Source organism: Syngnathus typhle, linkage group LG21 (genome assembly GCF_033458585.1).
Source record: "Syngnathus typhle isolate RoL2023-S1 ecotype Sweden linkage group LG21, RoL_Styp_1.0, whole genome shotgun sequence".
Taxonomy (NCBI): Eukaryota; Metazoa; Chordata; class Actinopteri; order Syngnathiformes; family Syngnathidae; genus Syngnathus; species Syngnathus typhle.
The window spans coordinates 3,581,688-3,607,918 of NC_083758.1; the positions used below are offsets into that span (position 1 = coordinate 3,581,688).

General features: G+C 41.0%; 2 protein-coding genes and 3 non-coding genes across 10 annotated transcripts in view; all 5 read right to left on the reverse strand.

The window, feature by feature from the left end:
* The window catches only part of wnt5b (wingless-type MMTV integration site family, member 5b), a 37,396-nt gene extending 33,804 nt beyond the window's left edge, over positions 1–3,592 (reverse strand). The window contains exon 1 of one of the 2 annotated variants that reach the window (XM_061268571.1): positions 3,090–3,592. The gene's annotated coding sequence lies outside the window, so the exon portion shown is untranslated. The remainder of the gene's footprint in view (positions 1–3,089) is intronic. The other variant, XM_061268570.1, reaches the window with a different exon arrangement.
* Positions 3,593–3,617: 25 nt separating this feature from the next.
* trnal-caa (transfer RNA leucine (anticodon CAA)) lies at positions 3,618–3,734 on the reverse strand. The gene is made up of 2 exons: positions 3,697–3,734; positions 3,618–3,663 (listed from the first exon to the last, which is right to left on the reverse strand). It is a non-coding gene; the product is annotated as a tRNA-Leu (tRNA).
* A 282-nt stretch (positions 3,735–4,016) lies between these two features.
* On the reverse strand, positions 4,017–4,133 carry trnal-caa (transfer RNA leucine (anticodon CAA)). Its single transcript has 2 exons — positions 4,096–4,133; positions 4,017–4,062 (listed from the first exon to the last, which is right to left on the reverse strand). It is a non-coding gene; the product is annotated as a tRNA-Leu (tRNA).
* Positions 4,134–4,418: 285 nt separating this feature from the next.
* trnal-caa (transfer RNA leucine (anticodon CAA)) lies at positions 4,419–4,534 on the reverse strand. The gene is made up of 2 exons: positions 4,497–4,534; positions 4,419–4,464 (listed from the first exon to the last, which is right to left on the reverse strand). It is a non-coding gene; the product is annotated as a tRNA-Leu (tRNA).
* Positions 4,535–5,902: 1,368 nt separating this feature from the next.
* The window catches only part of LOC133145270 (ELKS/Rab6-interacting/CAST family member 1-like), a 56,231-nt gene continuing 35,902 nt past the window's right edge, over positions 5,903–26,231 (reverse strand). For all 5 annotated transcript variants that reach the window (XM_061268569.1, XM_061268567.1, XM_061268566.1 and 2 more), the window contains 4 exons: positions 20,619–20,766; positions 16,063–16,170; positions 12,669–12,857; positions 5,903–6,513 (listed from right to left, as the gene is read on the reverse strand). In XM_061268569.1, coding sequence (XP_061124553.1) covers positions 6,376–6,513; positions 12,669–12,857; positions 16,063–16,170; positions 20,619–20,766 — 583 coding nt within the window. In that variant the 3' untranslated portion in view covers positions 5,903–6,375. The remainder of the gene's footprint in view (positions 6,514–12,668; positions 12,858–16,062; positions 16,171–20,618; positions 20,767–26,231) is intronic.

The window sequence follows — 26,231 nt, forward strand, 5'->3', positions numbered from 1 at the left end:
GAAGTCGTCCTGCCTCCGTGCTCTGCTGCTCTCCTCCTCTGCCTTCTTCTCTCATCCTCCCTTTAACCCACCCCACACACACACATGCACACACACACACACACAATCTCCAGAGATGTGTCCCGTTGCTCTGACCTCTCTCTCTCCCCCTCTCTCTCTCTCTCTCTCTGGCAGTCTGCCCAGTTCTTCTTCTTTCCTTCTCTCCTTCTCCTTTGTATCGTTGGTCTTTGTTGGCTCTATCACTCCATCTATTGATCTATCTATTTTTCTAATCTCCTTTTGTCTCGCCTCTCCTATGCACCCCCCCCCCTTCTTTCACCCGCCCCTCTTCCTCTGTTGCACGTATTGCGCGCATCCTCTTATCTCTTCATCCTCTCGGCTGTCATCCGCGCACTTATCTCCTGTTTTTTTCTTTCCTTCTTTCTTCTTTGCTGCTGCTGTGGCAGAGAAAGGCTGCTGGGGATGGGCAGCCAGCTAAGGCTGCTTTTCTCTGGGCATGGTGCCCACAGAGGGTGGGTAGGATGCAGTGTGTGTGTGTTGGGTGACAGAATGGAGCATATTTCTGTTGAGTCATACTTGTTAAGACTTAAAACTAAAACATGTTTTCAATTTTGCGCGAAAATATCCCTGCAATGCATTTCCAAAAAAATAGCTCTGAAAAAATGAAGACCAGTTTGCCTGGTTTTGTGGTTTGAGTAAATGTAACAATATTTTGCTTATTTTCTATCAACGGCATCCAAAATAACTCCCAAATCCCAAATGTGAAAAAATACATTCAATTATTAATTATTATTAAGTTTGTCAAAATAATCATAAACGTTGTGTAATAAACCTAAACATTAGGATATCTAATAGCATGAAAAGGCTAACAAACTAGCATTGACATCATGCTAACCTTTACCAACATAGACAATATAGCCACTAGCATATATTCTTTATCCTCTGCAAAACGTGATTAATTGTTGCTGCTTGTGATGTCTCTTGTCTTTCTTCATCAAATCAATTTCGTCGTGTTTATTTACTAATATATTATACTGCCCCCTGGTGGCCAAAGACACACAATGCCCATTCAATTAATGCATTAATCATCATACACAAACTGTTTACATTCTGTTATTTGTTTCGAAGTACACTACATTGATATTTTTCATACGATTGTACTGAAACAGATTAATACAATTTCCATTCATTTCAATAGGGAAAGCTAATTTGGGAGTGCTTTGAATTGCAACCGTGGTCACAGAACAAATTGAACTCAGAAGTCAATTTACCACTGAATTTTAACCCAAACAGAAAATAAAATAAAAATGGTCAAGTACACCTTTTTTTCCAGAGCTATATACATTTTTCACCACATAACACACATTAGATAACAAACTTGACCCCTTGCTCTTTATGTCCACTATTGTACTGAAGTTTCAGTGATGCAGCGCCATCTGTCTGTGAACTCCTTAACTACAACAACAAACTGCAAAGTTTGAGACTATCATCCAAAAGCCTATTTGCAACCATTTTTTTATTCTATTTGCAACCCTTTTTTTATTGTATTTAACCCTCATACAACTAGACAGCAGCTGCCAAGCTGTGACCGAGTGTGCTAAATATATTTATGAACTACTTTTTTTTTTTTTTTAAACGATTTAAGTGCTTTTTTTTCGCTGTGGGACGTTTCGGGGGTGTTGTAGTTCCAAGAAGCCACCAGTAGACGTCAGTGTTTCTTCTCATCTAACTTTTATAAACAAAAAAAAAACACATTTGCTCACTGTTATATTAATTTTGACTAAAGGCTAATTGTTCTGAGAGGGTCAATGAAAGCTAAGCCTCATTAACTTTTTTTTTGGTGGGTGGAGGGGGGTAATGTACTTGTACTGGATTTCATCAGGTGTACCTAATAAAATGACCTGTGTTTGTATGAAAGCCAAAAGAATACGTCGCATGGAAACACTGCTCATAAACATACACAAATGCCTTTTTTTTTTTTTACTGCATTTCTCCACCTTCAAAGTATGCTGACATGAGAAAATACACAAAGACTAAACTGCTCCACTTCAATTAAAATGCAACTTTGAAGGTTAGAGAAGGTTAAATTGGTCGTGTGGCAGCGGTGACAAAAACGCAGGCCGCCAGCCAGCGCCTTTTATACAGACAATGTCTACAATTATGTGGATAGTACTGCCCGTGTAAAATCCACACACACGTACCACACACACGCATACATCGGTCAGGACTTCATCCAAAATATGCCCGTGATGACATCAACCGCAGCATCTGAAGCTCGTCGTTTGTCAAAGAAATAGCGACATTCACAGTTTAAGCGTGTTAACATCCTTGAGTGATTGGTTCCCAAAGGCTCACGGGACCTGTCTTGCCTCATGCTGACACACACGGAGGGGTCAAGCTCATTCCCAAATGGAGATGAATTCCCAGGATGCACATCAACCAATCAGGGATCATCATTCAAAGAAACTTTGTGATGTTCACATGCACCTTTATGTGTGTGAGTGTGTGTGCGTGTGTCATTGAGATCCACACACAAAGGAAAAGAAATCTCATACACTCCTTAAGCACGAGTTAACAATTGTTGAACACTTTTAAAATTCGCTTTTAAAAGTTAAATGAGAACTTGATCATGCAGAAGGCCTTTTTTTTTTTTGTATAATCTACCCGGAGGTCAAAGGGCACCATAAAATACAAGCAATCCTTCTCGTTTGTGTCTAAATACTTTCACAAGTTTACATTACAGAAATCCCCGAACGATGCATAGTTGTACAAAAACATATCTTTCCACTCTGAGAGAAACATTTGTGCATCATTTTGACCTAAAATAGAAGGCAGGCTGCACCGCATAGTGAGAGGGCAGCCTTCATTGAGGCTAAAAACACACACATTGCACTTCACCACTGTCACACACTTGACATATAGGCACTTTTCTCCACTTATAGACTAAACTTAGAAACGGGGGACTTTACACAGCAACTTAACATCGCCATAAAACATATTCTAAGCACACTTACTATTACATTGTGACATGATAAAAAAATAATACACATAAATATCACAAATAAATGAATTGAGTTTTTTTTTCTTACCTTATGAATCTGAATCCTTTTGATGAAGTCCAAGAAATGTGTCCAGTGTTGAAAGTGCGACCCAGAAACCCAGTGTCTTTATCTTGACAGATATCACCGTGTAGTCCACTTTTTTCGGGTCACACTGTCCATTTATGACCGGTAGAAGTGATAAAAAAATGAGTCTCCGTTGATGAAAAGTCCTATAAAGTCCAACATAAAGACGATTTCTAGCTAGTTAGGATCAACAGGTGTCACTAATCAAACAAGCTCAATTATAAAAAAAATAAACAAAAAAAGTCCTCCAACACAGGAAAAGTAGTAGAATAAGCAGAAAAGCATGAAGTTGCTTTTTCTAAACAATCGAACGAGATAGATTTTTTTTTTTTTTTTTAATTCTCGTGACCCCAAAAGTTTTGGTTCCGACTGCCGAATCTGCTTCTCCGCGCAATGTGTCAAAATGTGGAGGAAGAGGACGGAGTGGGTGTTTCTATAGTGAAGAAGGTGTGTCCATCAAAGTGGACAAAATTCGGAGAGGGAGAGAAAATGTGTCAGGAGTGGGATTTGAACCCACGCCTCCATTCGGAGACCAGAATTCCCGTCTTCCAGCTGAAGGAAGGTATTGAACCTTGAGTCTGGCGCCTTAGACCGCTCGGCCATCCTGACATGTTCATAAATGTGGGACAAATGAGATATAGCCCATACCCCGTTGTTGTATTTTAAATTTTTTATTTCCATTGCGTTTTTGTTCATAGATCGGAAATATACGTGATAATTTACGTCTGTACTTTTTGAAACATACCAGCCATTCAGTGTCAAAACCATACTGTTATTCAAAATACATGAATGCAGCGGCCATTCTGTGTCCAAAAATAAAAGTTTGCCAACGAGCAGAATTTGTGTCGGAAGAATAAAATTTCCCGTGAGTGTGAAAGATTGAAAAAACGATGTCAGGAGTGGGATTTGAACCCACGCCTCCATTCGGAGACCAGAATTCCCTGCTTCCGGTTGAAGGAAGGTGATGAACCTTGAGTCTGGCGCCTTAGACCGCTCGGCCATCCTGACATGTCGAATGCAATGAGAAAGTGAATCCTGACCAAACAACCGTGACCAATATTTTTTATTTCCATCGAGTTTTGGTTCAAAGATAGGAAACATACGTGATAATTTAACGCTGTTCTGTTCTTTAGCAGCCATTTAGTGTCAAAACCGTACTGTAATTAAAACGGCATTAATGCAGCTGCCATTCTGTGTCCAAAAATAAAAGTTAGCCAAAGAGCAATTTTTGCATGACAAGTATACACTTATGAAGAATTTCAGGTAGCTGAGTGTGAAAGCCTAAAAGAAGCCTGTCAGGAGTGGGATTTGAACCCACGCCTCCATCAGGAGACCAGAAATCCCACTTTTTTAGTGCGAAAGGAACTGAATCTTGAGTCTGGCGCCTTAGACCGCTCGGCCATCCTGACTTTTGTTAGTTCTTATGAATTGAATGATTCTACAAAATAATTTCCAATTTTGAAAGCCAATTTGTGCCCAAACATTAATACATATTAATAAAACATTTGAATTCCAGCCATTTTATTAGATATACATCAGGCAACATCTAAATTCTTTTTCATTCACAGTGAAGATAACCACGAGTGGGACTTGAACACAACCCTTCCTTAAGAGACCTAAATTCTCAGATTGTGATGGTGGGAGGTGAATCCTTGAATCCGGGACCGCACAGCAATCCTGACATACCAAAGGATTGCTATTGCAGCCAAGGTCACAGCTCAAAGCCTAGTCTTCAGTTTGAACGTGAAGAGTCTTCTGGATGTTTGGAGTGTCGGTGGCTAACAGCTTATTATAGCAGCCCATTGTTTGGATTTGTACTCCCGATGTCCTTCTCCCATTTAATTCAACCTCCTCCCCTCTCTTACTTCTTCTAAATGCTCCCATGAACGCATTATCTCAAGGACATCGCTGTGCGAGGGGGATCACCGATATCATCGATTCTTATCAGGAGTTCACAACACCGGGTAACGTTTGTTGCATTTAAGGCCCTCCTTTCCGATACCCATCTCGTATTGGATTGAATGAAAAAGCAGCATAACTGTGCGTCTGCTCCCAAATTAATCCCCAGTAATAAAACAGGGGCCCCATTTATCATCATTTGCATGCATGTGAGGTTAAATATTTGTGTGACATATTTATTTACTGTGATAAGACCCATTAATGTGCGTGATTTAGTGCAGATCCCACGAGCGGTTTACTTTGGAGCGCCTCGTTGGCCGTGCTGGATGTTTCCCCCCCCCTTGAATGCACCACTATATGCAAGAACCCGAAGCCTGCACTTCAATATAGAAGTCAAAGAGCTCAAATGATTAAAAAAAAACACCAAGCAAAGGGGGTTAGATTGGAGTAAAAGTCAGATTAAAAATTGGGTAATGTTTGAATACACAAAGGTTTCTTCCATTAGCTGTCTTTATTTTTTTACGATGGTAGATGGAGAAAGCAGAATGATATGTGAAGGACAGGTAAACGTGGCTTTTATACATCCTAAGGTGGAAAGAATGTTAAGTGCAACAGGAAGAGGCGGTTGCAAACGATAGATAGCGGAGAGCGAGCTCTGGAATCGTGTCATTACAGTGGGAGGAGAGGAAAATAAAGCGTCGGCGGGGTCAAGATAAGACGACGGACCCGAAAAGAGCCGATAACGGGATAGCGGGAATGTTGGAGGATTCGTGAGTTGGGGACATTTCGTCTTTGAAGTGACTTTCCTTAAACATAATTAGGTGCGTTAGTAAATGTTGACAAAAATGTGAATTTGGCTAAAAAAATTCACACAAAAAAAAAAGATAGATCCGCATTTTATTTCATTTTAATTCTTCTTTTCCATCCACAATCTCGAGAATTCTATTTTAGTAAACAATTCAAACCTGCAAAATTTCCTGCTGGTGACAACATAGGACATACAACTGGAATTAAAACATTAGTGTTTAACATTTATATATAGATATATATTAGCAAAAGCAAAATATTTATATACTCTCCCTCCCCGCCCAGAAAGAAAAACAAGACCGATTCCCTCCTCGTGTTATCGTCCGCGTAAATTGATAGTAAAGGGATTATTGCGTGTGTTCCTGGCACAACGAAAGGCTGACGGAAAACGTAGAAGAAGAAAACGGCGAAAAAGATAGCAGCAAAATGGCGGACTCGAGGAACAGTGTGCACTCACTTATACACCGATGAAAAAAAAAAAACACGTGAAGTAATTTAACGACGATGATGACGGAAAGTTTTGCTCGACTCATTAACAACGGTGTCAGCTGCTGTCCTCCAGGGCGTTGACGACCTGCTCCAAAATGTCGGGGCAGCGGTCGGCGATCTGTTGCAGCACTTGGTTGGCGTACTCCTGCAGCTCCGCCCCCTCCCGCTCGCACAGCATCAACTCCGCCTCCAACTGCAAATATGAATATGAATTTGATATTTGTAATAATGATCTTGGAATTAATAAACAATGTTTACTTATTTAACATAATAGTATAATCTAGTCCAAATGCAAACAAAAGAAAAAAATGCTACATTGTAGCATTTAGCTTGAAAGTACGTTAAAATGTATGACAGTCGAAAATCTTGACTCCACACTCGAAAATCTTGACTCCACACTGGCAGTTGATCCATATTTAATAAAATAACATTTAAAGAAAAGTCAGCTATTAAGTAGTTTATTTAAGCCTTATTGAGCTAGCTAAGGTATCACAATTGTCCTATGAAATGAAAATATAAATAAATGAACTAAAACAAAATCTGTACAAATGAAATCCAGAATAAACAATGGCCTTTTTTTTTTTTTTTAAATCCTATAGGACCATGTCCATCTTTTCTCACAGGAAGCCGTGTGATCACGTTTAACACACACAATGGTGCATATCAGACGATGTCGTGAAAAAAAAAAAAAAAAAAAGAAATGAGGTTCCGCCTGCCCCGTGGCGAGTGGAACATTTCTGTGAGAAAGCGCCGGTGCTGTTTGCTTTGGCAGCAACTCGGGCCGCCGTGTCTAACCTGACTGCCTTAACGACCAATACATCTGTATCAATACGAGTGCTGCTCAAGGAGCTAACATTAGCCACCGTGTGCGTGTGTATATGTGTGTGTGCGTGAGTGTGCAAACAGGGCTTAAACATTGCCAAACATTTCAAAGGTTAAATCTTAACTCCTTTCAGCGCTCTCATCTATTAGCCAGCAATCTCAACGGCACATTAATACTCATGTGTAGAACATCTGGTTGTAATGACGACGTTAATGAGACATGAAAAATCGCATGAAAAAATATTCCCTGTCCATATATTGCACTCTTTTTTGCTTGTTTGTTTGTAATACAGTGGTGACAGAAGTTGAATTTGTTCTGGAACCACACTTCAAATGATCCTTCCCCATTAAAATGAATAGGAATTCTATTAATCCGTTCCAGCCTTGCCAAAAACCTTTTTTAATGAGGAAAATGGCACTTTATAGCAAGACCAAACAGTTTTAAAATACAATCTAACTGATGAACTAATTAATTAATTTGTATTATAATAATTTCATATTCCCTAAATTCTTAGTTCAAAGTCTTATTCTATGGTATTACACCTAAAAACACACAATTACAACACAATATAAACAGAATGTCACAATTCAGTTTGTGTAGATTGATTAATTGGCATGCTCAACTTGGCCACTGGGGGCAGTATCATACAGACACAAATAAAGAAGAGCGTCACAACTACTCTAAATGATATTTTTAAAAAATATAATACCAACCAAACAACGGCTTGTATCTGGACAGAAATTGTAAAGGATTGCTGCATATAACGTGACCTAAATATAATTCAAAATGGCGACGATTGCCATTGGTCACATGGTGCAGTGTTGCACTAATAAACTAACAAAACATTTCCCAATTTTTAAAGAGCTCTCATCGGCTTTAGCTGCAATCCCCCAGAAAAAACACAACCGTAAAGATAAGATAGGGCGCAGATAAAGAACGGAGGTGTCGCCAATCTCCTTCTGCTTCTCGCAACCTTGACCTCCCTGACACTTCATAATATGATATCTAGAAATTGCGTGGACGTAATGTGACTTGTCCAACAAAGGCCATCTATCGTGTGTGTATATATGGACTTCATCCCACAATGTACCTTGAGAACATTTAAAAGAAAATCAACCCTTAAGTTTCCTTTTTGTGTCCCGATTATAATGAAGGTGACTGTGTATGTGCGCTATAGTGGCAAGCAAGCGCCATTGAAAAGCAGAGATAAAGAGCTGAGATATGTGTGTGAGAGTGTGTTAGGTTGTAGAAGATGATTTTTACAACAGCCATTAAAGCTCCATTATCGTGATGGATTATCAACTGCACACACGCGCGATATATATGCGCTCCGACACGCCGGTTATCAGCGTAGGGATGAGGTGAGAAAAGTGTGTCTCTGCATGTGTGTGTGTGTGTGTATGTGTACCTTGACTCATATCGCAGACCTTGAATGTCAACAAGGTGGAACATAAAAGTTGTGCGTGCGTGTATATATATATATAAACATATAAACATATATATATATATATTAGGGGTGTAACGATTCATCGATACACATCGATTAATCGATATAATGCTCTACGATTTATCGGCATCGATGCTAAACGTAAACATCGATTTATATCGCCGTGTTTGACTTCGGACATTAGACGCGACTTTATTTTGAAATCCAGTTCATTGTTGCTTGCTTCCTCTTTCCGGGAGCAGTGCGCCGCGGCGTTGTTGTGTTGTGAGCAGAGCAGGCACGTGAAAGGGGAGTCGACAACTAGTACGCGGCTCCTGGGCTGGTGCTATGGCTAGTGTCCAAAAAGACGAGGAAATTGGCTCCCCTTTAGGCTTCAAGTCATTCGTTTGGAAGCACTTTGGATTCCAAAGAAAAGATGGCTCATCGGACGAGACACGTGCAGTTTGTAAATCCTGCCATGCGGTGATCAAATATTCAGGGACCACAAATTTCTATATTTATATTTAAAGAAAAAACACGACATCAAAGTTCAGTGTTAAAATAAGCACTTTGTATACTACAATACTCTTGTGATTTCCTAAATAAAGAGTTTGCAGTACCTTGTTGATTTTGCGTATGAATTGTTATAAATCAGGATATTGTTCTATATTTTTTATTTAAAAAAATATATATATATCGATCGTAGAGCACTATATCGTGCTATATCGTGAATGAATCGCAGCAGGCTTTAAGATATCGGCAAATATCGTATCGTAGTTCTTTGTATCGATATGATATCGTATCGTGACAAAACCCGCGATTTACACCCCTAATATATCTATATTTCTGCTTGTGATTGCGAGATTTTAATTTCAGCTGGAAAAATGTGATGCCAAATTCAAAGTCTTGATGCTCCTAGCTATACGAAGCTGCGCGAAGCCCACAAAGCACATAACTATGTGTATTGAGTCTGTGTACAGTAGTCCAGTTAACAGGCTACAAAGGGAATAAAAGTGTAGAGAAAGTGCTCCTTCGGGGAGGGTGGGGGGGTTAAAAAAGCTGGTCTGCTTTTGGCCGTAAAAGCTCAAGACAAAGCCAGTTTGTTTGTTTGTGTTGAGGGTGATTCAACTTAATGTGATAATTGCTGTTTTAATATCATATCTCCACGGAAGGAGACTCAAGAGAGCAGGAAATGAGATTAGGCAAATACAGTAATATTCCATGAATAATTAAAGGGAGACATAAACAAACGTTTGCCGTCTTTATATCGGAGGGAAACCGGCAAATGTTCCATCCTGCATTATCACGTTGAAAAAAGGTTCCATCGACGACGCCCTGTCCTGTTTTTCTATCGCTCATCATTCGGTGACCGCGACATTCGGTGCACAAACACGTTGTCGTCTGCTAGTCTGCGCTCGGGGGGGCCGCGACGTTGAGAAAACAAACATGGCGTGGCTTCGAGACAGTGAAAAGTGTGATTTTCCTGCCACCACAATAATAAACATATTGTTAAATTAATACCTCTACAAGCAAACTGGAGGTTTATTATCTTTTTTCCAAAAAAAAAAAAGGCTGCAGCTTTTGCACAGCAGACTTGCGGTGTTTTATTTTGGTTTGTTATATTTGACATCCTTTGAAAACCTTTTTTTGTCTGTCCTTTTCAGGATATATAAGCCAACAAGTATGCATGCAAAAGAAGTTCTTGTTGCTTTTGGACGGCAGCGTGACAATGACATGCGCACTCTGTAATTGTCTTCTATTTTGCGTCATTGCCACGGCTTGTCCGATTGTAAATAGGAGGAGCCGAATTTTGACGTTTTTTCCCGGGGACAGACAAAATTAGACGACGAGGCACTCGGGATTCATAAAAGACAATAAAACACTTCATTAAGTTTTTCCAGCAACAACAATATAGGGTCAGTCAAGCGACCTGCATACTTTCACCTAGGCCAGGAACGGAGGTCGGAGTCTCCGTTGTGCTCATTAGAGACGCCGCTCAGCCATGACGCTTATTATTATTATTATTGGCAGAGAAATAGCTTGGAGTTTTGGACCGCATTTTCTTTGGGATGGATGCGTGTTCGCTGCCTGGCGATAATTGCATGTAAACGCTACAAAACGCCAGCGGGAAGCGGCCTTGACGACGCAATGCGTTGTGATTACAAAGGCGCCACGTTTGTAAAAAAAAAAAAAAAGAAAAAGCCGCCGACTGACGCATGGCTGTGGCTATTGTGTGGAAATGAGTTATATTCCGGAGACGGGTGGGACATTTTTTTTTTTCTTGCTCGATGCTAAACAAATTCTTGGGTTTGAAAAAGATGCTTCCACATGAGTCAATCTTTTGGGGTCACCGTTGAAAATCAAAAATAAATGTCACTCTTGAAACGTTCATGTGAATGATGCGTGTCATTTAAACGGTGTGAGAGTGGGACAGTTCATCATGAATTTTCATCTTACTTAAAAAAATGGACTAATTTTGTCTCAATAAATCACTTTTCAATTCCGAGAGCACCAAAATTACATTCGGAGTACCTCAAGGCTGTATCCCGAGGCCTCTTCAGATTAACATTTACACGCTTCCAGTTGATCAAATTATAAAAAATAACAAAATAAATAAATTGCCATAATTAAGTACCGTATTTTCCGCCCTATAAGGCGCACCTAAAAACCTAAAATTCTCTCAAAAACCAACAGTGCGCCTTATAGTCCGGTGCGCCTTATATATGGACCAAATTCCTAAATTCAAACTGGCCCGAAGTATTGTGTCATGAAATCAATCATAAGTGGCCCGCTGAAGACTATGAATCATTATTTTATGATTATAAAGTAATTTGTTTTGTCTGAAGTTGAAATAAAAAAGATAAAATGGAGAATGATTTGATTTGGATTAAAAATCTGACATGATGCATTAATGGTGCGCCTTATAGTCCGGTGCGCCTTATATAAGGATAAAGTTTTAAAATGGGCCATTCATTGAAGGTGCGCCTTATAGTCCGGTGCGCCTTATAGGCCGGAAAATACGGTATTTATATTATGATTAGAATCACTCACCAATCTATATTTGATTTTTTCTCCTTTCTCCATCCAGCATGATGAAATTTCACAAATACAAAGCTAAATATTTAACTCCAGCCAACTAGTGGAAAGCTGACTATAATAAGAACGTAACGCCCTTTCTCAGAACCCCACAATTTTAATTGAAAGGGCGTTTTTTTCTTTTTGCACCTTCAGTCAGTGGATCATAGGGGACGTCTTCTATTTTTGGTTGCAGATGAAAAACACCTTCAGGACTTGTCTCGCCACTCGAGAGGACACAACCGTGTATTCATAAGGATGGTAGGGAAACGAGTCGTGTGCTTTAATGCATCCAAAATGGAGTGATCATGTAACGCCTTGATATGTTTTCAGCATGAAGAGGCCCACAAGCCACCACAAAATATATTCACGCAAGCACTTACCGTGAACAGTGAGTTAACAATTTCTTTCCCTGTCCTCATTTTTATGTCATTTTCTCCCCTGCCTCTCCCCGATGACAACTTTTCAGCAGTCGAATAAATGCCGCCATCCTGCTGCCAACAATCTTTTTGAAAAACGAAAAAAAAAAAACCACTCACCCCGCGCTAAATGAAACGATGTGAACGCGGGATTGTTCCGTAGCCAGCCGCTTGTCGCCAGGTGACCCGGCGGAATAAATCTCTTCAATAAAGTCAAAGGCGGCGCCGAGAGCATGCCAGGGTGTGCCCTTCGCTCGCCCACACACATACACAGATGGTATTTGCAGCAAGGATTTTACAGTGCAGTAATATACATTTTTTTAAAAGCAGCATGTGGTTCTTGGGTTCACTTTAAACTACTCAAATGAGCTCGTGAATGTGAGTTGTGAATTTTACTATCCGTCTACTAAGTGTATTTCTGCGCTCACAAAATGAAATCATTGGCGAAAATGCACTCAAAATATAAATCTGTCTTGCGCGGAGTCGCTAACGAATGTACAAACGAGCACTTTACGACATTTGAAGACGTATTTAAAGTGTCACGGAATGGAAATGGACGTTAAGTGATCTTTTGGTACTTTCCGCGCGTGATTTCGATCTCCCACCTGTTCTTGCGTCATGCCGTGCAGTTTAGCGCGCCAGGAGTCGGCGGAGTCGGCGCGGTGATAGGCGGGCGGCGGGGCGAAGTCTTGCAATATGACGGGGTCTCGTTCCTGACACAGCGAGGTCAGGTGACTGATGTACAGTTTCAACTTGCTGCGGTTCTGGTCCAGATCCAGGAGAGGAGAGAGAATCTGAGGAAAGACAAACGATTAATCCAATTTAAATCGGCATCACAATGGAGTTGAATACAATTCTAATATTGTTTCTTGTATTACCAAATGAATTTATTGCTTGTTTAATAAATAAAGAGAACTTTGGCAAAAGAATCGAACATCGTAAAATTGAGGGGAAAATAATCCCGATTATGTCCAAATCGTTCACTTCTTCTTGCAGTGTCTACCTATCAGAGTAAAACATTTACAAGACAGTTTTACAGATATAAAAAGTATCAGTAAAAGCAAAAGTACAACTCACATCCTTGAGCTTGCGTTATTGTGTCCTATAAAAGGTTTAAGATTTCTCAGTTGTGGTCATGGCTGGGCGGGCAACAATTAATTGAATAATGTGAACGATTCAATTGAAATTCAAACCATTTTTGCTGGAAAATCCCAAACAATTTTGTATATAAAGAAGTTAGCACCGTGGTAATGAGCCAGGGGGAAAAAATGTGCGTGAAAGACAGTCCAAATGTTAAAACTTTGATTTCCCGCCGGAACAAGCGGCAACAAAATAATAATTATTCTAATTAGCTCATTCATGCGGATTGACTAATGCTTAGCTAGCTCACAACCGCTAACCCGAGCTCACAACGGTTAGCATATTCGTTCGCTGGCACCCACGTCACTCACCAGTTCACCTTTTGAAGCGACATCCACTAAAAGTCACATTTATTACATTCAAATTGTAATGTAAGGCCAAATAAAACTCCATTCAGCAACTTTAAAACTAAAGCCCTTAAAAAAATATCCACTACTATTTATCACCGAGTAAATCGACACACTGTATAATACGATACGTGCTTGATTTTTTTTTTTTCTCAAGAAACAGGGAATCTTATTTCCGCATCTCCAAATGGAAGCTGACGGGAAATCAAAGTTGCCGTCACTTCCTATTCCGCGTCTACGTATTCATTAGCGACTGACACCGGATGCATGCGCGCTACGGCTCAAGCGGGATTTTTGGTTCGTAAGCTCCCTTCACCCCGTGTACAATTTGGGTAGGTGCATAATGAAGCATGCAGAGAAAGAAAATACAATTGTCAGCGTCATTATAAAGGCAATGAATGGCACCTCTAAAGCCAATTAAAGTCCATTAGGAAATAAAGGCTGCATGTTTCCCCTCAAAGGGAGCGAGAAAGAACAAGCCGGGCGTGACCGTAGCTAAAAGTTTGTCATATAACTGAATCTCTTCTTATGCGCAACAGCTGTTCTCACACTTTGTTGCTAAAAAAAAGAAAAAAAAAAAGCTTTAAAAATGTCTGTTGACACTTTCCAGGTCCGCAGCGGATCAAATCATTCCTAACAAATGAGAAACAGACAGAAAGAACCGGAGGAAATTGGACATTATCGAGTCTATGTTTTAACGCAGGTGCTCATTTTGTGGAAATGTTTTGTTTTTATTCAACGCTATAGGATATATGTCTATACAGTACAAGTGTTTTGCTTGTATTACACCGCTTGCTATTACAAACAGCGGCGGTTTAACGAGCCCGCCGCGCTATCAAACGAGCGCATTACCACGCTATGAAAGCATCTCCGAAGAGAAATAATTCCACGCCGCCGTGTGCGGGTGTCAGAAGCGTGTGTGTGTGTTGCTTTTTATTAGCCTCCCACGAAGGCCTACTGCCACCCCGACCACGTCGTCAGTCAACTCCAAAGAGAAACATTCCGCCTGGATACGAAGACCTTGGGTCACATTTATTGACTTTTTATTATTTATGGTAACAAAATAAATAAAATGTGTTTGTTTGTTTCAACTCTACGCACACAGAAAACTACAAAGACATGTTTTGAACTACATTAGCGAGGATTAAAACTATTGAGCTCAGATGGCAGTTATTTAGTTGGGAAAAAAAAAAAAAAGCACATCAAGTCTTACATTTACAAGCTTGTCTTTCTTCAGCGACGCATCAAGTACTAGCAAGGACCATTAAAAATGCAAAAAGCCATAAAAAAATCTCCTCGACAAATATGCTACCGGCATACGGACGCCAACACAGGCACTCGTGTTTAGATGTAATGTGCTATGGCAAATTACCCGCAGAGTGCGTGTGCAGCAACTGTACGGAAGAGATGGGGCGTGGCCTCCTCCTTCTTTCTGCATTGGGGGAGCTAATTAATAGCAACAACGCGGTAAGAATTCTCCGATACTCTATGCACGATACTAAATCACCATAAACCTCAAAAACACATTTTCCACACTGAAGTACCGTTTTATTCCATGTATAATGCGCCCCCATGTATAATACGCACCCTAAAAATGGCATGTTGACGCTGGAAAAAAGCCTGTACCCATGTATAATACGCACCCAAATTTTGACTCCTACTTAAGTCCGTAAACGTAAAATTATTTCAGAAAAAAGATAATCTTTGGGAACAACTGGATGTTATTCTGCCGGTCGGTATCACTGCGCATGCGCTGGCAAACTCGATAGCGAAGAAATGTTTCGGATTTGTGACAGCAAACGAGCAGGTGATCGAGCAAGCGTCTGATACGAGAGCATTGTGTTCGTATGGAGCGGGTTTGAAGTGAACAGCAGAGAAGAAAGCGCATCTGTAATGGCGGCCTCCGTATCATATCAGGATTTAAAAAAAAAAAAAAGGTTTTTTTTGTACCCATGTATAATGCGCACCCCAGATTTTAGGACAATAAATTAGTTACATTTTGCGCATTATACATGGAAAAAAACGGTAATTCATAAAAAATATGTTGTGCAGAAACTGTGTCGTAAGGTAACCTCTGATTATTGGCCGGGCCGATTATCGGCGCCGATACTTAGCATTTAGACACATATTGACATTGAAAGTGAATTGATGATAGCTTCATGGGATGATTCAAAACTGAACAGATGATAAACAAATGAATTGAAAAGAAATATAAATGGAGCACAATTCATAAACGGGGCAAAAAAAAAAAAAATGCATTCAATGGCATGCTAGGAAACAAAAAGCGACAGATGAGCAACGCCACAATGACGACCGGACACCGGCGTAGAAAATGCTCACCCTTCTGTACAAAACGGTGAGAGAAAGACAAAAGAGGAGGACGCGTAGGACCAGCTAGGCCCAAATGCCCTCCTCATCGTCCTGAGGCAGCGTGAGTCCAGAAAGAGCAGCGAAGGCGGTTAGCTTAAAGTAGCTAGCAACCAGACGCTAGCGTATTAAATAAATGAGTCACCTGATCCGGGGAGGGCTTGTGGTTATTAGGCAGCTCCGAGTTGGGAGACGCCACCTTCGAATGGTCGTCCTCGTAGTTATCCGCCATCAGCTTCATCCTGTTTTGAGTCTGGACACACACACACCCACACAAAACGTTAAATACGACCTTTTCAAAGTGATACGGCAGTTCGGAAAGCTTTAAGAGTCACTGTCTTTTCCACTTCCTCTCTTCTTTCCTGCGTTCCTCTCATCACATCCACTCCCGGAGCGACCCTCCGCTGCCCCGTATCCTTTTTCAGCCCCCCCTCCGACCCCAATCCCAATCCCTTGGCCTCTGCTGCTCTGTTTCCTAAATTATAGTTGTAAATCCAGCGGACCTTGGAGTGAGGGAGGAAGGGAGGCAACAGGAACTACATGGAAATACACGTCGCTGGTATGTATGAGTATGGGAATAAATTATCTCATTCGCAGAGTTTCCCATATTGCCGACTGGGCGTTTGGAATATAATATTTTAAAACCCACAACAGAAGCACACGATCTGGAAATATGATGGATTATTATCTGCGTTGGAAAGAAAATTCTTTGGAAATTTTTGTCATTGTGTGAAATTTTATATACCAATACTAGTATCGGTACTCAGTATCGGTATCAAACATGCCTACTCTTCATCAACTCTTTGAATGACATAATCATTTTTCCGACTAACCAAAATCCACGCCGATCTCAAATCCAAAGCGACGCAACGCCGCCTTCGACAAAAATCTACCGGTAGATAAGCGAGTCCCTCTTCGGCGCCAACCCATTAAAAAAAAAAAAACGACCTCTTGAAAAACGTCTACTGCAGTGACTGCGTTAATAATGAATGGCCCGCATTAAAGATTGAACGGCGCTTCTCCTTGTGTGAATGCACAATTATTCTTCCGATCGACAACAAAGTAGCAGCCAACGTGTTGTTTGACCCCCGTGACCTCGTGTTTTAAGAATCTCGAGCTCTCGCCGGGTCACATGACTGGCACGAGCGCTTTGCAGTTCTAGTTGAACAGCCCGGCATCCAACTATCGCATTTCTACGTCATTTCACATTTTATTTTCTATCTGTGACTAATTCACTGGCCGTCGTTAATCCTGCTTCATTTCTTCATCTTATTCTCTCCATTTAAATGTCAGGGCTGCAGACTCAATCAAAGAAGAAGAAATATACATGTGACGCCATACAATAAAAGATAAGGGAGCAATGAAATGATCAAGCCCCTCCCCCCCTTATATCTCCAGCTTCTTTTTAATTAGCAGCAAAGCTGACCTCAGCTCTCCCGCTCATTCAAACAAAATCTAATCATCACGCCATTATTTCATTCCTACAATCTCCTGTTTCTCTTTCTCCTACCGCCCATGACAACGGAGGGAAACAAATGAAGCGAGGTAAGGGAAAAAATGCGGAGTCATGATTCTGGTACAAGGTACAAAAAAGCTCCGGGGAGGGAATCACAGATTTGATTATTGTATCATCGCCCGCTTGATAATCTACACAATTATCAAAAATGCTGAGTCATGCTTAGATAAGATGAGGAAAAAAAAAAAAAGCTTAACCTCAATTTCTGCTTGGCATTGTGAGAAAATGCGTCATTGTGATTGGCGTCGTCACCGCGTACGATAATAAAATTGATTACAGCGCTATTTTTCCGCTTTGGTTAGCAAGACGAGAGGTCACCAAGGATGCAAACAGTCAATTGAAGACAAATATTCTTTTTTGAAAGACAACAAATCATCATCTTTTAGACATTTCCCATGCAAATAACACGGATAATGTAACAATATCGCAGCCCGGCCTTGACCACAAAGGTGCGGAACGACCATGAAGGCCATGCACAAGCTGCAAATCTCAACCACATGTGTTTCTTGCGCTGTAAAATGTGGCCTGGGTTTATGATGATAACCACAATGTCTTCTTTTGCAGAGATTTAACTTTTTTAATCTTTCGCAACAAGACCAGAAACCCTTATCAGCTCGCTACATATTGCTTGGAAAAATGATGATCATTGCTTTATGCACTGCCACGGTGGAATATTTTTAGAAATCCATCATCCTATTGACTATTCCATCCATTAATCGAATAATCGGATGCATGAAAGTGTAATACAAAGTAATTTCCTCCCATTTATTGTTGATAATTACTATGTATTGTTTAGTGATAAAAACAACTCAATAACCAAATTAATAATATCACACATGAGGGTTCAATATACTCGCCAAAATGATTTAGTTACAAGTGCGGTTATTGTTTTCCAAAGTAAAAGCAGACGTTTATTATCATGAATGATTAAAAATATAAAATAATGAATCATTACTATTGAGACGCTACCGTTGGAGGATTTGGACCATTCTGAGGTAAGAAAAATGGCTCTACACAATTACTCGATTATTAAAATAGATGTTGATTAATTTGATAATCAATTATTTGTCGATTAATCGACTAATTTTGACAGAATGGCTCTACACGATGCCGATTAATTTGATAATCGATTACTTGCCGCTTAAACGATCAATTTTGACAGCTCAAATAAATGGTCCATTATTTGGTGCATATCCTGCAGTAGAGTGATGCAAACTTCTCTTTTGGCTTCATTGATTTTACTTTACTCACTTGTCCTGTTTTACAACTGTCCAGGCGCTTTATCCGTGTGTGACAGTTACACACACAACCTCACACACACACAAGGGAGGGACAGAGTGAATAGGTGGGAGCTAAAAATACGCTGCCAGCCTCCGCTCCGCCGACCGGCGCTCACACAAACATACACAGACGGGAATACTGAGGAAGTCTCAGCTGTGATCCATCATTGAGGGACCGAAAATTATGATACCACAGAGGGAAAGACAGGCAGCGAGACGGACCAGGAGGGGAAAAAAATGCTCACACCCTTCACAGCGCACACATTTGAAGAAAGACAGTTGAGTCTCTGTATCGCCAACTCAAAGAGCCTGTCGGGTCATAAAGACTCGAAAAGGGACATAGGACCAGGTAGCTCTCTGATAAACTCAAAATTTTCAAGTACATTTTTTTAAGTCAATTCCTGCATTCTGCTATGTTGGTCGGTTGGTCTTTCCCCCTCTCTATTCCTCCTATGCATTAACTGGATCATGAAACAAACTACCCACAAAAAAAAGACAGGCATCCGATGGACTTTGACAGAACAACTAGAAGACCTGGACTTTGTTGACAATATTGCTCTACTCTCACACAGCCGCCAACAGATACAGGAGAAAACTCAACTACCGTATTTTCCGGACTATAAGGTGCACCTAAAAACCTAAAATTTTCTCAAAAGCCGACAGTGCGCCTTATAGTCCGGTGCGCCTTATATATGGACCAAATTCCTAAATTTAAACTGGCCCGAAGCATTATGTCATGAAATCAATCATAAGTGGCCCGCTGAAGACTATGAATCATGAATCAAAAAGACTATGGCTCATTATTTTGTGATTTGTTGCATCTGAAGTTGAAATAAAAAAGATAAAATGGAGAATAATTTAATTTGGATTAAAAATCTGACATGATGCATTAATGGTGCGCTTTATAGTCCGGCCTTATATAAGGACAAAGTTTTAAAATGGGCCATTCATTGAAGGTGCGCCATATAGTCCGGTGCGCCTTATAGTCCGGAAAATACGGTACTCGAAAGAACAGCAGTAGGTCTGGGACTGAAAATAAACGGAGCAAAAATCAAAGTAACGCGAGTAAACAACATTCAACATATTAGATAAGATCTAGAAAACCAAAACCATTTCACTCAATACTAAACTCAAAATCTTCAACTCCAACATCAAAACAGTGCTGCTATATGGATCAGAAACATAGAGGACCACAAAACACATCACGGCTAAACTGCAAACCTTCACAAACCATTGCCTAAGCATCCTCAGGATCTTCTGGCCCAACCGCATCAGCAACACCAGCCTATGGGACCGCACCAAACAAGAAACAATAGAGATACAGCTTTTGAGGACAAAGTGGAGCTGGATAGGACATACCCTCGAGAAAAACCAACATGGCTATAACCAAACAGGCGTTAACATGGAACCCACAAGGCAAAAGAAGCAGAGGGAGACCCAAAAACAACTGGAGAAGGAGCACAGAGCTGGACGTCAAGAAGATGGGACTGTCGCAGAAACAGAAAATGGCACAAGACAGACGAGGGTGGAAACTCTTCATCGATGGCCTATGTTCCCAAAGGAATGAAAAGGCCTGACTAACTAACTAACCTGCATTATATTTTTGCCCAGCAAATACTGATTGAAAGGTAGCCTAGTCGCTTCCTCCTCTAGTTAATCCACTCGATCCCTGGAGGATCCAAATTCTCTGTATTTGTGTGTACGAGAAGCCACAAAGGCTTTTTGTCATGTTTATTCCCTCGTTTTATTGCCTGTGTGTGTTTAACTTTGTAAACATCCACCGGGCAGAGTGACGGGGGCGTATTCTCGGGGAGGCGTGACGATAAATCAACACCGGCTGGTATGAAAGTGTCGTGAGATTTGTTTAGTCCTAAATTTACCCTCAGTGGTCGGAAGCGTGCCTACCTGCTGTTTGAGCTCATGAACCAACCCGTCCTTCTCCCTTTTTAGGGCGGCCACTTCTTCTTGGGTTTTCTTCTTCTTGGATGAGGAGAGCTCCAGCAGGGCGATGTTGGCGTCCTTCTCGCTAATAGCAGCTAGCAGCGCCTCTTGTCTGCACACAAAAACACGGAGGTTAAGAACATCTCGAGGGGTCGTAAGGAAGGAGGAACTCATTGAAGGAGGTCAGCCAAATTGGATTTGACCAATGTTTGTGCCTAAGATTCAAAAAGTGCAAAGTCAGGGGATGTTTTTTGTGCCCAAACTTATAAATCATACATAGCATAAATAGAAAGGGCCGTTAGCGTCAACTGTCAACAACCAAAACATGTGCTGTCAACAAGAGAAGCAAACAAAGCTTCGGTTTGGTGATCACAAAGCTCGGTTTCCTTTTTCATTTGTGACCCCCGCGACATAAATCATACCGATTTGTATGTATAAAGACAAAAGCCTCAAAGGGCAGACGTGCAATTATACGAATCCGCCCACGACTCCCCTTTTGCTGCAAAGTCATGCGTTTATCCCTTCCAATATTTTTATTTTTTTTGTTTCGATTTGGAACACGCGCTTGTGCGTGCGTCGCTGCGGCAGCGACGGAATGCGGCGATGAGAGTGTCTAAATGAAGACAGATTACACGTTTCGCCTGGGTGAGGGCCCGCGGATTCTTCGGTCAACCTCACTGACCGCGCTGTCAGTGTCCCATCATGCATCTGTGCTGCGGCGCTCATTAGCTAGACAGGAGCTGGACACGCTTAAGCCACGATTGATGGATCAATCCTCCTGATGATTAGTTTGCTTTATGAAATTATTAAATGTGAATGAATGGGAATGGCTCTTGAATTCGTTGGAGCAGTTTGCAAAGTCTACTAGTTATTGATTTCGACCGACTAATCGACAACAAACCGATTATCGAATTAATCGCCTTGTATCTTAATAATCAAGTCATCGTTTAGAAACAATTTTTTTTCAAACAAGATTGTCCAACTCTTCTGATTTCAGGCTCAAATTTCTGACTGCAGACTGACTTATTTTTTGTGTGTTTAGTCAGAAGAAGAGATTTGCAAAAATCTGCTTTTACTTTGGAAAACAATGATTTTGTCATATTGCTTAATTGTTGTTTAGTTTTTTTTATCACTAAAAGAACAAAAATAATTGGTTGAAAACTGTAACCAGGGAAAAAGGTTTTCATTACACTTTAATGAAAATGCAAATAGAATCATAGCAGATTATTCGATTAATCGATATAATAAAAAAATATTCCGATTATTCGATTAGTAATTAAAATATTCAATAGTGACAGCTCTACACTGAAGAGACGAGAACCATCTAGAAGGACAACCATTTCTGCAGCACTCCACCACAAAAACGTTTTGACGTGAATGCCAGGCGTCATGTTTAGAGGGAAACCAGGCAAAAATAATTGATTCTATTTTAGGATGAGGTCGTTATGTAAAATGTGGAAAAAGGCTGTGAATATTTTCCCGATGCACCGTCTTTGACCCTCTAATGCTAAAATCTCAAAACTCATGTTGCTATTTGCAACAACACTCTCAACACACAACAGGATATCTCATTTTCAACTAAATCTGAAATTTACCCGCCTGCTCACAACGCTTATAAACCAAGGTGATAAAAACAATATTTATTCCAGATGTCTTCATGGTGGGCCTCTCTCTCTCTATCTCTGTACAACACACCCCAATTTTTTTCCTCATCACTTTCACCTTCACCGAATCTCCATCACTCGCTCTATCGCTCACCCCCTCCGCTAGCAAAGGAGACAAGCGGCATTCTTTCCGTCGTTTTGGCGCTCGCGCGCCATGATGTCATCGCGGCGGCGACAAGGCAGATAATAAGCAGACGCGCAACCAGGCACCTGACCTCCGCCCCCCACGCGCACGCACGCACGCACACACGCGGGCCCTTCTCCATCCTAACGCCACTTAAAGCCTCTCGCTGTATCGGGGGAGGCTAATGGCCGACGTTAGATCCCAAACCTTAGCGTGTGCTGTCTTATCTCCTCCGATGCTGTCACGTTACAGCAACGGCGAGCGTGTGCACTCTAATCAAGTGAGAGTTCAATGTCTGCAGTTATGATAGCGTGGTTCCCTTCGTGGGTTACTTTATATTTGTGCGAGTCCATGCGCTGTGAGATTGGCCAGTCTCTGCGTAAGACAAACACGAGGCTCTGTTAAAAATAATCCTCTCTCGCTCTGTGACTATATAGACCACTGGAAAAAGCCCCTGATGGAATTGTTGGGTTACAAGCTCATTTTGGGAAAGGGGAGGTTTACATCCATATGGCCATGTGGAGATATTTTATAAGCACTATTGTGGAATGAGCATATCGGTTTCAAGTGTGCCCGTGAATTTGACACGCAGCAGATGAGAGAGTTGTAAAGAACCGTGCCGAATTGAAATAGTTCAAAAGAATATTAATAAAAGGACTGAGCGTGAAAATGTGCCACTCAGCTGTCAATTGTCAATCAAATACGATTAACAACAACTTGGACGATGGATGCTATTTTATCTAGCATACGCTTCGGACAATGAAGGAAAGAATCATTTTTGGGTTGTGGGCTTAGCTAGCTAGCTAAATGCACATTGTGGTAGATATTGATGCGAAAGAAGGTGGTCAAGTTCTTAATAGTGAAGGAGGGACAACTCATGCTGGACTCCAAGCTAGCTTGCTAGGAATTGTTTTAGCCAAACAAATAAATTTGAAAATCGGAAATGGTCCCTAAAAAAAAAAAGTTCTCAATCCCCTAGCAATCATCTTAAACATGTACATTATAATGTGTTTTCACTTCACAAGGCCTTTAATTGGTCAGAAAATTATTTATTTACCTTTTATGTATTGTTGTACAATAACAAATATCAAAAATAAATATTGTGTCCATAGTAAGTAAATGTGAGATTAAATTGAGGGACAAGAACTTCATAGTAAGTAAATGTGAGATTAAATTGAGGGACAAGAACTTCATTGTTTTATGAAACTGTATATACTCTTTTCGAAAAAAAATTAAGTAGTGTGCTGTGAGGTTTATTGAATTTTAAAAATATATAAAATATATACTTTTTGATGAAGCGCAGCTGTGTGGCGCTGAGGGATGCGACCACCTGAACGCAAGCTGAGGTCAGAGCGGCGGTGGCGGCAGATGGTGGGAAAATGAAAGCGGCGGGCAGAAGCATCTCTAACTTTGACGTGGGTGGGGGGGGCACAGGTGACGACCACTAAGGTGTGTGCTTTTCATACAGCAGCTAATAAAACACAACTTTAGAAGCACTGTGGTGTCAGCGGGAGGGCAGAAATGTGGAAGATGGAAGGGGGGGGGGGGGGAAGAAGCGAGGGTAATTAGATGCAGGACCCATAAGCTCAAATCCATACGCACACCTGAGCCATGATCTACTTTGTGTGCAAGGATTCAAATTAATCCCTTTCAATAATTCCTCCCAGGCATCATTAAAGCCGCCAAATGTAAATACAGTGGATATAATTTAACATTGAATGTAATTAGTTAACACAGCCACATTTCCAATTATGAGAGGGTGTGCACACTTGTGCAACTACATGATCTCAGTTTATTTCTACTTGGTCTCTCAGAAATATTGTTTTTCATTTGAGGTGTAGAAATTATATGTCACACGAACAGATTCTTTTTTTGTATATCACCCAAACGATTCGAAAAGGGGTGTGTAGACTTTTTATATCCGCTAACACAGGCCAGACATTCCCAAAGAACAAACCCGCATGACATGTCAGAGCGACTCTCGTGAAACATTTGTCCGTTTGGCCATATGTGCGGCATCAAAGCCAAAGCAGTCAATAAAAAAAAAAACATTTACTACTTCTCTCCTCTCTTTTTGAACCGCTTAATCCTGTTATCGGGAAAACTGATCAACTCCTACCGCAGCTGTGCTTTCAAAAAACAAAAAAAAATCCTTTCAATTCCCATTGGAGGTCCATTTTAAAAGTCAGCCGAGGGGATCGTTTTACATATAAAAAAAAAAACGTGGGATGTCTGGAATTATCGTTGTAAATGCCCCCACAGGCTAATATTTACCCTGCCAATGTGTTTAATTGTACTTCTTAAAAGCTCAAAATGTACACGAGGAGCGCCCACGTCGACTTGTGTGCTTTTCCATTCAATCGAAGGAAATATTTCTGGCCGTCGCATACCGGTCAGTGACAGACGACTGCGAGACTGTCGGAGACTTTTGGCAAAGGTGAGCGAGTGGAATTAAAAGTGTGCGAGTGTTAAGAAGGGAAAGCTCCCTCAAAGAGCTGTTGTACATCACAGAGGCTTAAAGAAAAGACGGCACACACACACACACACACACTGACAGGGGAGGGAATAAACTGCCTGGAGGATTTGGAGAGAAAACAAATCAAAGAGACATGAAGGGGGTGAGAGAGAGAGAGGCGGCGCAGTAGGGAAGCGTGGTGGAGAGACAATGCCAGCGTGTTTGGTGAGAGAGAGCGAGACAAGAGAAGAGGGCAGGTGGGACTGCTGCGTGACAGAATGAGGATCTGATCTTGACACATTTCCCCCCATTTTCATCTCACTCCTCGCCCCCTCCCATCCCTTCTCCCTTTGTTCACGATTCTGTCTTCCCTCTCGCCCAGGCGTACTTTTTTTTTTTTTTTTTAACGCGCACATGTAGACGCATACTGTGACTAATAGGAAAGGTGTAAAATGCATTAGCAGGGGTCTGCTGGAGTTTGCACTTTTGATGGGACCACACGTGCAAATGCACACCCAAAAGGCTTTGAGGAAGCGAACGAATGAAGAAAAAAAAAACTGTCAGCAAGGTGGCAAAATATGACAGAATCCGCCAGTGAGTTTAACTGCGGTAAAGGGAAACACGGTGGCCATCTTGGATTTGGAGAGGTTGGTGAGATTTTTACGAATGGCCGGTCGACCTGGATGGTAGTTAATAACAAATTCCAAATAATATAATAATAAAAAATGTACGTATATATACAATCACAAATCCAACCCTCACCACGCCCAGCCACACCAAAATTTGCCGATTCTATTAGATAATTTTTTGTAAAATAGTCAAACATGCCGCCTTTAGTTGTTACAAACATCACAGTTAAGAAATTGATTGGTCAATAAAATTAGCTATCAGAAACTTATTCTAACAAACATCGAAATTGGAATCGGTTAGGCTCTAATCATTATTGCATTTTATTCCAATTACTCGATGAGTCTATTGCTTTCCTTACGTCCTATAAATAATCCACGAAAAATTCAAGTACAGTATCTACAAGGGCTTCAGATTCGGATCCTCTGGCCTTTCCATTTCCCCTCCATCTCCTCTGAGTGGAAGACACACAAATCATCAAAAAGCACCGAATAAGCACAAAAAAAAACCTCGCCAAGCGTACGTGAGAAGGGGGGAAGACGCCAGCCACGCTTTGAGCTAGTAAGACCGAGTGTCAAACGGCGCGGCCCCTTTTAGTCGCACTAAGCTCCCGACTAGCCCGCAACAAACACAACGCCCCTCCATTTGGCACTCGGTTATAATCTCATTGCTGTCTGACGGGATCAAAGTGCTTGTCTCGCTTCTAT